Genomic DNA, 12,325 nt, shown 5'->3' with positions numbered 1-12,325 from the left:
ATTGTGTTATTTGCATTGCTTCACATTACTACCTCCATCATTTAGTGATCTGATCATATGGTACAAAATTTGAAGGGACAATAAAACTTACTGTTTTGAGCCAGAGCTTGAAGCAGACAATCCAAGCATCCTTCCAAGCTATCTGCTGTGCTGTCAGTGGATGTTATCTTCAGCGTCTTTAAGGCGTCACTTAGATTATCTGTTTTGTTAACATGAAGAAGAGAGAAATCAGTGCCCTCATTGATTTGACAAAGGATCATAGCTAAAATGCTTAGAGCATGAGTAGTTACCATAAAGTGAAGGGCTTCTATTTCAACAAGGAAGGAAGCTATGTCTGTGTGCTGAGGATTTAGAAAAGCCTAGAGTCAAAGGTGTTGGATAAAATCAAGCTTTTCTTACTTTAAATATACATTTCTCATTTTGTTTCTGAGAATAACATGCCATTAGTTGTTTTATAAAACGTCACTGAACAACTTTAACAGCAGCATTCCCTCAGGTTAGCCAGTTTGGAAAATCTGCAGCAGTATCACTGCTTTCATCATTTTCTAACTAGAAAAATGGAAGTGAACGCCTCCTGAATTGTTTCATTAACAAGAAGGGTGGGGGAAGGAGGAAGAGAAAAAGTAATTGCAAATGCCATTTTCTGAATAGCTATAGCTTTTTGTGCATGCAGCAGAGGGTTCCATCGTTGTTATGCACACACAAAGCCCCAGTTAAAAACAGGGCTAGGCTAAAAGCCTTTTAAATAAGGACATTATCAAATATAATAGCATAAGCACTGTATGTGTTGATTACATAAACTGCTACTATTTGCATTCAACTGATCCATAAAGAAACTTCTGGAAATGAGAGCCCTAATGTAGAAGTCAGATTATGAAATAACACTTTCCCCCACAACCACGCAGTGTTGTTTTTTATGGATGAACACTTATTCTCAGAAAAAGTGATTGAGACTACCAGTGCTAGCATCTCAAGTATTCTGTTTAATCAGAGGCAAGGTATAAGTGTTAACAGCTGCAGTATAAGTCTTTTCACTTTGCCCGCTGATGACTAACCTCAGTCTGAATGGACTAGCCTTTTAAAACACGAGTGGTAATTCAGTTTCCATGCCAACTCAGTCAGCAATCAGACAGTTATGCAAAATAAATAATATTAAAAACTGTGTAGTACTCAAGGGAGTAATTTAATGGCCCTGACCCAAATCCTGAGGCACAGTGTGGTACAGCTCCTTTACCCTACACACTGACCTACTCGGACCTACAGACAGCATATCCAACCTCAAGAGTTTCATCCCAGTGTAGGAGAATCCTTCAGTAACAAAGCTGGCAGCCGTTATACCATAGAATCATAGAATATTAGAGTTGGAAGGGACCTCAGGAGGTCATCTAGTCCAACCCCCTGCTCAAAGCAGGACTAACCTCAGCTATATCATCCCAGCCAGGGCTTTGTCAAGCCTCAGCTTAAAAACCTCTAAGGATGGAGATTCCACCACCTCCCTAGGTAACCCATTCCAGTGCTTCACCACCCTCCTAGTAAAAAATGCCCACCTCCAAACGCCGCTGATGGCACATAGGGTGGTGCAGGGGAAAGGAGACATGATTAGGGCTTCCTTTATACCCCACTAATCTCCAGCTGATTTATATGACTTTTGGGATCATTGGCAGCCATTATCAGCTAAAGCAGCCACACCAGGAGGGACTGGAATGGCACGCTGCTGGTTCAACATCAGGAGAGCAGACTACCCACTCCCCCTTGAGCTGCACTGCTTCTCACCCATGGCTGAAAATTTGGGCCCTTAGTTCCACTGTCAATAAAAATCACAGGCTGCAGTCCAGATACTGCAAGCTTTATTTTTACACTAATCAGCATCCAGATTTTTTCCCCTAAAAACATAAAATACATCTTGGGGTTGGTTATGATGGAATCTGTTTATTTCCATGATATCCATGTTCTTATCTACATAAGTCCTGTTACTCTTAAAGCCAGAGAGACCCAACTGCACTCAGGCAACTCTGGAACTCTCAGCTCCATCCCTCTAAACCGCTGCTGCCAGGAACAGCTGTCCCCAGCGTTAGGCCCCAAGGTGTCCCACCACTGCCCCCACAGAACCTTCTCCTTCCAGCTGAGCTATCACCTTCCAGTCAGGAGGCAGGACAGCAACTGCACATTCACCCTTAGCAGATTTATCACCCTGCCCTCTACTGACATATTACCACTAGCATATTAATCACAGTATATTTGCCTGCCACACCTGGGACGGGGCTACATGTCCAAATGAGGGAGATGGAAGAAGCCATGCAAGGGAGAGCCCGATCACTCCCTGGGTTTAGCTAGCCAGAGGTATCCCCACTGGAAAAAACAGACTAGCAAGGAGCAACAGAAGAAATAAAAAGATTGCACAACTTGCCCTGGGGGCATGCAAGGTTATAAGGGAGGGAGGATGTGCAATGTGTAAGAGCCAGAGGCCTAGGCCTAGCCAGGCCTGTCCAATTAGCCCTGCCCATCACATCTGGCCAGCTAGGGATGGAGGGATGGATTGCCCTATAAAGAGCAACAGAAAGCTGTAGAGAGGGAGATGCTCAGTGAGACAGAGAGACAAACAGAGTAAAGTGGGAGTGAGATGCTTTTGGGGAGAGTACAATCCAAAGGGAACCCTGAGTTTTTGGAGAAAAGGCTTCAGTTATGGAAGTTCACCAGTGGGAAAGACTGAGTATGGACTTGATGGGGCATTCTGAGAACTTTATTTTGGGAATGGTTTGATGTTAATAAACTAACCTCCAAGGTGGGGTGTTGATGAACCAGAGAAGAGCTCATTTGATTGTATGATTTAAGGATAGTTTACGGAGTCCTGGGCTGAAGAAGAGGGAACCAAAGGCGCATGCATAATGACATCAGCTATGAGGGGGTGTTTGGAGGCAGTCGGCTTAGTCACAACCACAAAAAACATATTTGTCAAACTATTCAGTGACCAGTGAAATTTGTCAAAAGATACATTCACAGACTACTATTTGACCTATCCTTCTTACTACATCCTAACATTGTGTTTTCTACCTACTTTCATCCTTTTTTCTCTTTCTTTTCCACCTCCCTGCAAATTTCTCTCTATACTCTGGTTTTGTTTTTTAAATGTATCTCCTCTCTCTCCCCTACCTCCATGCAGGTACCTACTCACAGCCCATCAAAATATGGACACACACAGCTTGGAAACTTCAGCAAACAACTTAGAGTGGGAGGACTAAGTCTATTAGACAGATGCAAAAATTGGGAGCCTTACTGTCTGGGGGCAATACCTAGGGTCAAAAAGTCCACCTCCAGCCCAGTTTCTGCACAGCTGGGAAAAGAGGAGGCTGCTGGAACTGATACCAGGGTGCTGTTCCTAGACACTGCTCAGGGACTTCATCTTTTACAGAGTCCTCCCTCTTGAAGATGTCTGATAAATTTGAAGCTTTACACCTAAACCTCCCCGCATTGCTTGAAGATAGGAGTGCGCTCTCACTGGTTCTGACTCCCACTCTAGAACCAGCAATGGGGATTGGGGATGTCTCTCTGCTACTCTGCCCCTCCCTCAGTTTTCTAGCTGCTCGAAAAGGGGGTGTGTATGTGGTGGTGATGTTGTGTTTTATTATTATTGTTGTCTGCTGCTCTAATCCTCCTTTAAGTTTCCATTTTCAGAGGGTCCTTCTTACCACTACTTCTACTGCTTCTGCTGCTGCCTATAGCTTTCCTAAGCATCAGTGAGGTGAAATTGACCTGATGCTCGCCAGTTTCACTGCTGCCCACAGAAATCTGAAGAACAGCAGCAAAAGCTGATAAAAGGTCATTACTCTGATGCAGAGTGTAAAAGCTGTGAGCAGCAACTGTGGCACTGGAATTTTCTACCTGCAGACTTAGGAAGACAGTACGATACCAGCTGCACTTGATCCAAGTTTGAAAAGTTATTTTAATGTCCCTAAGGGTTTTTTTTTTTTTTTTTTAAATGAGAACTTATATAAATGAGAACTTCGATTCTGCAGGAAACCAGGAAAGCCTCCTGCTTGCTATGAGCAAGTAGAGATTAAAGTTCTGATTAAGTACTGTAGACCGTAAAATTATCAATTAGCCAACCAAGAAAACCCAAAACAAATAAACGCACCCAAATCATACACTCCACTTTTATTGCTGACACCACACTCCAGGGTAGATTTTTATCTCAGTTACACTAGTCTCAAGTAACTATCAAACTACAATCTAGTCCTTCTCTAACTAAACTCAATAACTGACTATACTGAAGAGAAAAACAACAGGGTGAACTATGCACAATCTTGCAAAGTCGCTAACTGGATAACCAACTTCCATAGCAGCAGTGCCCTGATAGTATTTAATGAATTGCACATATTTTGCTCTTTACTGGATACAAGCGTCAATAGTCCATTCTTGAAAAATTATTTTAAGCAACTAATCTACTTCACTTTGCCATGAGAATCACCTTTTCATCATTGATATAGAGTGGCAACAAATACTATCTGCAATCCTATTCATTCAAAGGATAATCAATTGCAAAACACTTTATCTTCCCTTGACAGTATATTTAAGGCTGCTTCCAAAAATAATCTTGAGGACCATGTTGAGGCAAACAAGTGGAATTCTGCCACATTGAAATTCTGGTTCAGATACTGCGCATTGCAAAGAATCTTCAATTATAAAGATCAGTCAGATTTGTGGGTGGGTGGAAGGAGACCGGTGTTTTGCGGGATGTTTAATTTTATTTGTTTTTGTAGTTTGTGGCAAGGGCACCTAAAGCACTGACTAGAGGCAATTCTTTTTATTCTTTGTATAAATAAATGTCAGTCATCTAATAATTGGAAATCAAATAAGTAGAAGACTATGGAGGGAAAAAATATTTGTATTTCTAGGTAAGACTAGTCAAAAATTTTAAAACAATTCACAAAAAAAAAGTTTATTTTATTCCCTTCAATTATTGAGAATTTGACATTTAATGAGCTCTAGTGCTAGAAATTCTTGTAAGCAGAAAAGACACTGGATTTGGTAGAGTCTGTAGGGGAAAAAATAAATAAATAAACTAACCACTATGCAATTAAACATGAAAAACAACCCTGTCTTTATATAAATATGCTCTAAGATACCTAGAGGAGCATTAAAAGTGGATTACAAGCACATCTGAAAGCAATGAAATATTCCCAACAACTCAAAAGTGCTTCATTTCATAGGCATTTTTATCCTTCCTGAATTTGGCACTACATGCACTGAAGAAGAACTGGAGCATTGGACCTTGTGGGACTGAGGGACTTGTTTCTGTTGTACCCAGCTAAATGAAAAAGAAAAGTTGGAAGGATTCTGTCTCAGTTTACTTCTGATGTAATTTGAAGACACAGATGACTAAGACACAAAGTAAATAGATTTTAATGTGGTTTGCTATTTCATATACTTCATTAACAAGACAATTATATGATGAAATTATACATTTTGGCTAATATTTTCAAATCCAAGCACCCAAAGTTAGCATCTGAATCCATATTTAGGGACTTAAAGACAAGCAGCATAATTTTCAGCAATGCTGAGCACATGCAGCTCTCTCTGACTTCAGTGGAAGTCCAGGGTGCTCAGCACCGCTGAAAATTAGTCTATTTGTCATTTGGTGTCTAATTTTAGGCACATGCTTCTGAAAAGGTTGACTTTTGTCTTTTAACATGCGGATTGGTATATGTGACACAGTGGCGGCCATTGTTGCCAACTGGCAAAGGGTTCACTATTCTTTAGAAGCAACTCCTGTCACAGAACTGACAAACTTACCACACCTAATTCACCCTTTTCATGGTATTTAATCATAAAGGTTAGTATGTGAGGTCTCTATTGAAAACTTGTAACATCGATTCTTGTAATCATTGATGTGTGTACAGGTAATAATTAAGGAATAATGTAAATGTATAAACAATTATGCCCTTCTGGTCTTGGAGTGAAAATGAAGTCAGCAGGGATTCATATGTCTCTGTAATGCCCCATTCAAGTGGAAGAGAGTTGTCACTTCTCCCTGGCTAGCCAATTACGTAATGTATTGGTCAATTGTTCACTGCTGCAACAACCCAGAAAAGTCAATGGAAAACCATCAAAGATAAACTATAAACATCAAAACCACTTCCCAGTGAAAAGGAATGATAAGACAGCCAGGGGATAACCCTGTCTGTTAGTAAAGACAGAAGGCCAATTCAGTATGTCATAGGGTGGAAAAAGACTCTTGACCCATTCACCAAGAAGGCACCTAGATGAGCAGGGGTTCTTCAGGAAAAATAGGGTCCAGACTCCTTGCGGCCAGCATCTGCTGCAAAAGACTGAACTGTGGGGTGAGAATCTCCCTTATTGGATAGGAAAGATAACCATTAGTAAGTGTATGCCCTAGTTTGTATCTTATGATTTTGTTTTATATGTAAATTTGTTTCCATCATTCACACCTGTTTCTATTTGAATCTCTTTTCTTTCTTAAGTAAATTTCCTTCTGTTTTACTATAATTGAACTTAAGTGCTGCGTGGACTAAGTTAAAACTGGTAAACTGGGGTACACTCTTCCTTCAGGAACGGAAGATCTGGGATTTCTGTGGATATCTAGTGATCAGGGGCTGGAGGGACTTGGGGTCTGGGATGCACATACTGACAATTTGCAGGGCAAAGGCCAGGCTATTATAGCCCAGTGGAGAGTGCTTGAGTGGCTGACAGGCTGGTTGTGTTAGGGAGCTAACATCTGGTTGGCACAGGCAAGGCTCCCTCACGCTGGAGGCAGGTGACAACAAGGTGACTCACAGCCCTGGATGCCCCGCGAAGCATCACAGTACATCACATGGATTTATTTTAAAAGTGTGTATAGTGGCTACATTGCAATATTGACTAAAGTGCTTTCTACTAGATAGGCTCAGGTACCACAATGGTAGGTATCGTGTAAATAACCCATCAAAATTAGATTCCATTACTACTAAGAAACTACATGTACAATGAAAGAGTGTCTAAAATACTTGATACAATCATCTGATTTCCTGTAACAAGTCCACCAGTCTAAAATGGAGGCATTTTAACAATGGTCTACAAACATACATGAGAATGGGGATTAGGAAGGAACCACAGCTCTCAGGACCCAATGTCAAAAGACCATATTCACAGAGAAAAAAGGTTCCCTATATGAAATGCTTAGAAAACCAATGCAAAGATGACCACAGTATAGATCTGAAAATCTTTCTGTCAAAGACAGAATCATGCCTCTTATCAAATGGATTTAAATTCTTAAGACTAGCAAGTGTGAAAAATTGGGACAGGGGGTGGGTATAGGCACCAATATAAAACAAAGCCCTGAATATCGGGACTGTCCCTATAAAATCAGGACATCTGGTCACCCTACTTAAGACAGAGAATGATCTTCACTTCTGCAAGTCTCAGAAGTACATAAATACATCTAAAATTGTATTAGAGATTTTTGTCCCTCTTTTTGGTCCTTCCTAGAAGGTCAAAAATGGTTTTCAGAAAACTGAAAATCCTTCCACTGACCTAGGTCAACTGATTTTCTGGTTTAAAGTTATAACGAGGGAGACATTTTAGCGAGAAAAGATGGTTCTATCCAAAGGGCCACCACCTTGCCGTTACGCAGCAACTTGAATTCTGTAATTCTACAGCTGCAGTACTGGCTTTAGAATCTGCCATTTAGGGAAGCTGCTGCAAACATTCTCCTCACAGATGCAAAGCCCTGTTATTTTGCTGCAATCAACTGTTCTTATGTTTTCCTGCCTGCGTCTCTGGAATTCAGTCTGTCACAAGGACAAGTTCTATCTGTTTGCAGTGGTCTTGCTCTGAGTACAAGGAACAGATCCTCACAGTAAAAAAAACAAGGACAGCTATCCCCTGGAAAGAGGGCAGCCTAGGGAATGGTTGTGGCAAGGGTGTTAGAAGTGTGCTCAGGACAGTTTTGGCAATTGATGGAGCAGGCAAACTCATATTGGCTGGGAGGACCTGTGGGGACAAGGCGGGCAGGGCAAGAGGGCAACATGTGATCAGCCTAGTGAAGGGTTGATCCTTGTGGTACATATGCACTTAGCTAGCTGTCATCAATTTCATCGACTGAGCTGGCCTGCAGTGCTTCAGGCAGCCAGTTTACAAAAGAACAGTACCATCCAATTTTTCTTTTGTCTTTTTTTTTTTTTTTTAATCCTAATTAGGACAGGTCCTGAAAACAGAGGCACGCTTTGTTTTCAGGGATACATATCCTCCTAAGCCCGAGGACTGCTACCTGTGCAATTAAAACGGTCATCTGGACCTTGAGCCCTGAATCTCACAGGCTGTCACTCCACATCTCAAGACAAAAGCCTGGAAGTTAACTTGCCAAGAGCTATCTATATGGCAAACCGATCCACATGGTCCACATTCCTGACTCCACCCACCACAGCTATCTGCTCTCAGAGTGTGTGTCCTTACTGTTCTGCTTCCCACTATTGCTCCATCTCCCTCCCCAGCAATCAGTAAGAGGGGCTGCCCTAAATTTTGCAGCAAGCCCAATTAATTTTAGCAGCTTGGTTTTAATGGTTTCTGTTGCAAACTGAAAATTACGCAATTATGAAGAAAACAGTCAAAAACTGAAAAACACAAATCAACACTTTTATATCCCATTCCATTTCAATACACCTTGCTTTCTGACCTACTCCCATTTATCAATCACTAATTTGTTTGTCCTCTAAACTTTGGTAGCTGATGACCATCTCTGATATATTGTCAAGGGCCATAGAAAGACACCAGATTTGCTACCCATGCGCTCAGAAAGCAGCCATTAGCACATCCTATGAAGCTGCAGATTCTGTTTATAAAGAAGGTTCTTGTCATTCATGCCTTGATCACAAAGTTGCCCCACACAAACCAGAAAGAAAACCAGGGCATAACAGTGGTTTCAAAGCAGTTCAGCATCTGCCATTCCTTAACAGTGAAATTTCATTAGTTCCTATTATTTTAGGGGTATGACAGATTGTTTTCATACGTCATGGCCTCTTTCCAGCAACTAACCTGCCTCAAAAACCTGGTCTGCCTTTTTAAAAAATTAAAAAAAAAAAGTTTATATCTCCCTGTAACACTAAGCCCTAAGAGAAAAGAATCAAGGCAGCATTTTCTGTTATTACAATTGAGGTTTCCGAGTTATTTCTACCTTATACGTTAAGCTCACAGTTATTTGTAATTGTGGTGACTGTCACGTACATTAAATATTAAAGTAATCAAAAGAAACACACTGTTCTGAACATATCTCTAATGTATTTCCTGGTTGGTACCCTATGTATTGCTGAAGTTAATGGGTCTATTACAGTCTGCTTAAGTGTAACCTAACTGTGATAAGAAATTCATAAATAAATCAGTGAGACGTCAGTATGTAAGACAGTGAGTCTTACATAAACCCAAGCCAAACCAAATAGAAATGAAACTCAAGGCAGTTTTTCTCTTTTTACAGGCTTGGTTCTTAGATTATTCTATCAACATGCAGTGATTCAGTCCCTTCACTATGTCTCAGGAAACAGTATGACATAAAAGGCAATGAGGCCATTTTTCCTGTAAGTCATAAAATACAGCTTTAAAGATGTTGGTACAAACCAAGCCAGTAAATAGTAAACCATATAGTCAGTGTATGTTAAACAGCTATACTGCCAGCTATATTGCCAGACAATATAGGCAGTGTTGTAGCCATGTCGGTTGCAGGGTATTAGAGAGAGAAGGTGAGACAAGGTGGGTGAGGTAATATATCTTTTATTAAAATTTATTTTGCTGGTGAAACAGACAAGCTTTTGAGCTTACACAGAGCTCTTCTTCAGATCCGGGAAAGGTACTCAGGGCTTATCTTCACGTACAGTTGTGCCGCTACAGCGCTTAAATGAAAACGCTACTAGGCCAACGGGCAAGCTTCTCCCATCAGTGTAGTTAATCCATCTTCCCGAGAGGCTGTAGCTATGTTGACGGTAGAAGCTCTCCCATCAACATAGCACTGTTAGCAGCAAGGTATTAGGTTGGTATAATTACTGCTTAGGATGTGGATTTTCACATGTCTGAGCAAAATAGTCATACTGAAATAAATTTGTAGTGTGGACCTGGCTTAACAGTGTCACAGCTAAATACAAAGGAGTTAACACATGTTGCAAGAGACCATTCAAAGTGAGGTGGGTAGTTAACATATCTACACCCATAGGATAAAGGAGGGCTAGTGGGTTGTAGATTGTTGTAATGAGCCATAAATCCATTGTCTTAAGTCCATGATTTGTAGCGTCTAATAGAATTATGAATGTGAGGTCACAGGCTCGTTTTTTGAAAATGTTGTGCAGGTTTCCTTTGAGAATGGGAATGAGAGGTCAGAAATGGAGTGACCGTTTCTGAAAAGTATTCACCCAGGGGTTATATGGTGTTTTGTCTTTTATCAATTTGCTGTGCAAGTTCATATTGGGGCATTTATTGTACGGGATGAGATGTACCACACGATGTGATAGGCATGTGTAGAACCCAAGGATCCTGAAAGATGTGTTGTGGGGAATATTGATCATTGTACCAGTGGAGATATGTTTGCAAGTTTTGCATCCATTATGAGAAGGGCTGGAGCTACTTGAGTTCATGTGTCTTCATGAGTCACCTTGAGGAAACATTTCTGGACAAATGCATCACAAAACCAATGATACACTTGAGATACATCTATGATATTTTCATCTTCTGGACAGACAACCTAAACTGCCTCGCAGATTTCCATCACAACTTCAACCACCACCACCCCCCATCCATCAAACTCTCTCTAGAACACTCCCTCACCAGCAGCAACTTCCTAGATGCTATGATCAGCTTCAACAATGGAACTCATGGATCACCACCCTTACCTCCACAGACCTAGTACCCACCTCAAACACACCAAGAAATATGTTATCAGGCATTTGGATACCATAAGCACTCACATACCAGAGAATATGCTCCAAGGGGAAAGTCCAGGATACACACTTTAACATACTTAAAATCACCTCCACCAAAACAAGGACACTCCACCAGAGAAGTACATCACATCATGAAATGGGACACCCAAATACTCAGAGAACCTGCTTCAATACAGGGGAGGAGAAAGCCCTCCGACCACACACCCCTATTTGTCACGTACCATCCCACACTGGAATACACACGGTGTTTCTCTGAACAATTACAACCCATACTCCATGGGGACCACATCCTGGAAGAAATTTTTTCTGAACCCCCTCTTCTGGCCTTCAAACAACCCCCCAACTCAACAACTCAAACAAGCTCCCCACAAACCAGGACACACTGGCTCAAAGCAGCATTAGCCCTTGCCATAACAACAGGTGCAAACCCTGCAGACATATCTCCACTGCTACGATGGTCAACATGCCGCACAACACACCTTTCAAGATCCAATGTCTTTATTAAGTCCATGATTTTTAATGTCTAACAGAATTATGAATGCAAGTTCCCCGGCTCATTTTTTGAAGAGGCAACTAATAGCTACACTCTCAAATGAGCTCAGACCGAAAAATGATAGACAAAAATACCATATCACCATTGGGTGAACTCTTTTCACAAAACAATCACTCCCTCCTCTTCCAAGGAAACCTGCACAGCACCTTCAAAAGACGAGCCTCGGAACTTACATTCATAATTCTGCTAGACACTAAAAACCATGGACTTAATAAAGACACTGGATTTATGGCTCTTTACAACAAACTGTATCCCATTAAACCTTCTTTCTCCTATGATTATAAACTGTCCATTTCACTTTAAATGGTCTCTTGCAACATGTGTTAACTCCTTATCTGTTCCTCCCTTTTATTTAGCTGTGACACTCTGAATAGCTTCCCCAGACATAAAGAACAGCTCTGTGTGTACTTGAAAGCTTGTCTCTTTCACCAGTAGAAGTTGATCCAGTAAGAGACATTACCTCACCCACCTTCTCTCTCCTGACAATTATATAATTCTGTGCATGGACTTTGTGTTTTATTTTTACTTGCAAATATCTCAATATACATTGTTATATAGAATTGATTCACCATTGTTGTTTTTGAGTAAAAGTATACCACTGCAGACATACTACTTAAGAACATTAAAACTGATATAATGGATCAGAAAAGCGGTCTATCTAATCCAGTGACCTGTCTCTTACTAATAGCACCAAATACTTCAGAGGAAAGTGAATAAAATGGTAGCTGAAAATTAGGGATTAATGTACAATAGGGGAAATTTTCTCCTAACCCCAGGGAGTGAGTGGTTGATTTATTCCCTGAAACAGAAGGGCTTATATATATATATATCTATATAGATATAGATATATTTTTTA

The 12,325-nt window shown here is 40.8% G+C and overlaps 1 protein-coding gene across 4 annotated transcripts in view; it reads right to left on the bottom strand.

Annotated features, from left to right (window-relative positions):
- Window positions 1-12,325, bottom strand: part of RAP1GDS1 (Rap1 GTPase-GDP dissociation stimulator 1) — a 162,961-nt gene that overhangs the window by 114,288 nt on the left and 36,348 nt on the right. For 2 of the 4 annotated variants that reach the window (XM_067557218.1, XM_067557220.1), the window contains exon 2: window positions 92-199. In XM_067557218.1, the coding sequence (XP_067413319.1) occupies window positions 92-199 (108 nt within the window). Of the gene's footprint in view, window positions 1-91; window positions 200-12,325 lie in introns of those variants that run through there. The other 2 variants (XM_067557219.1, XM_067557221.1) reach the window with 2 other exon arrangements.

This window comes from Emydura macquarii, unplaced genomic scaffold, assembly GCF_026122565.2.
Source record: "Emydura macquarii macquarii isolate MOO-44397 ecotype Brisbane River unplaced genomic scaffold, CSIRO-AGI_Emac_v2 contig_1790, whole genome shotgun sequence".
Taxonomy (NCBI): Eukaryota; Metazoa; Chordata; order Testudines; family Chelidae; genus Emydura; species Emydura macquarii.
The sequence above is the reverse complement of the archived record's forward strand: the minus strand, read 5'-3'. Positions and strand labels throughout refer to the sequence as shown.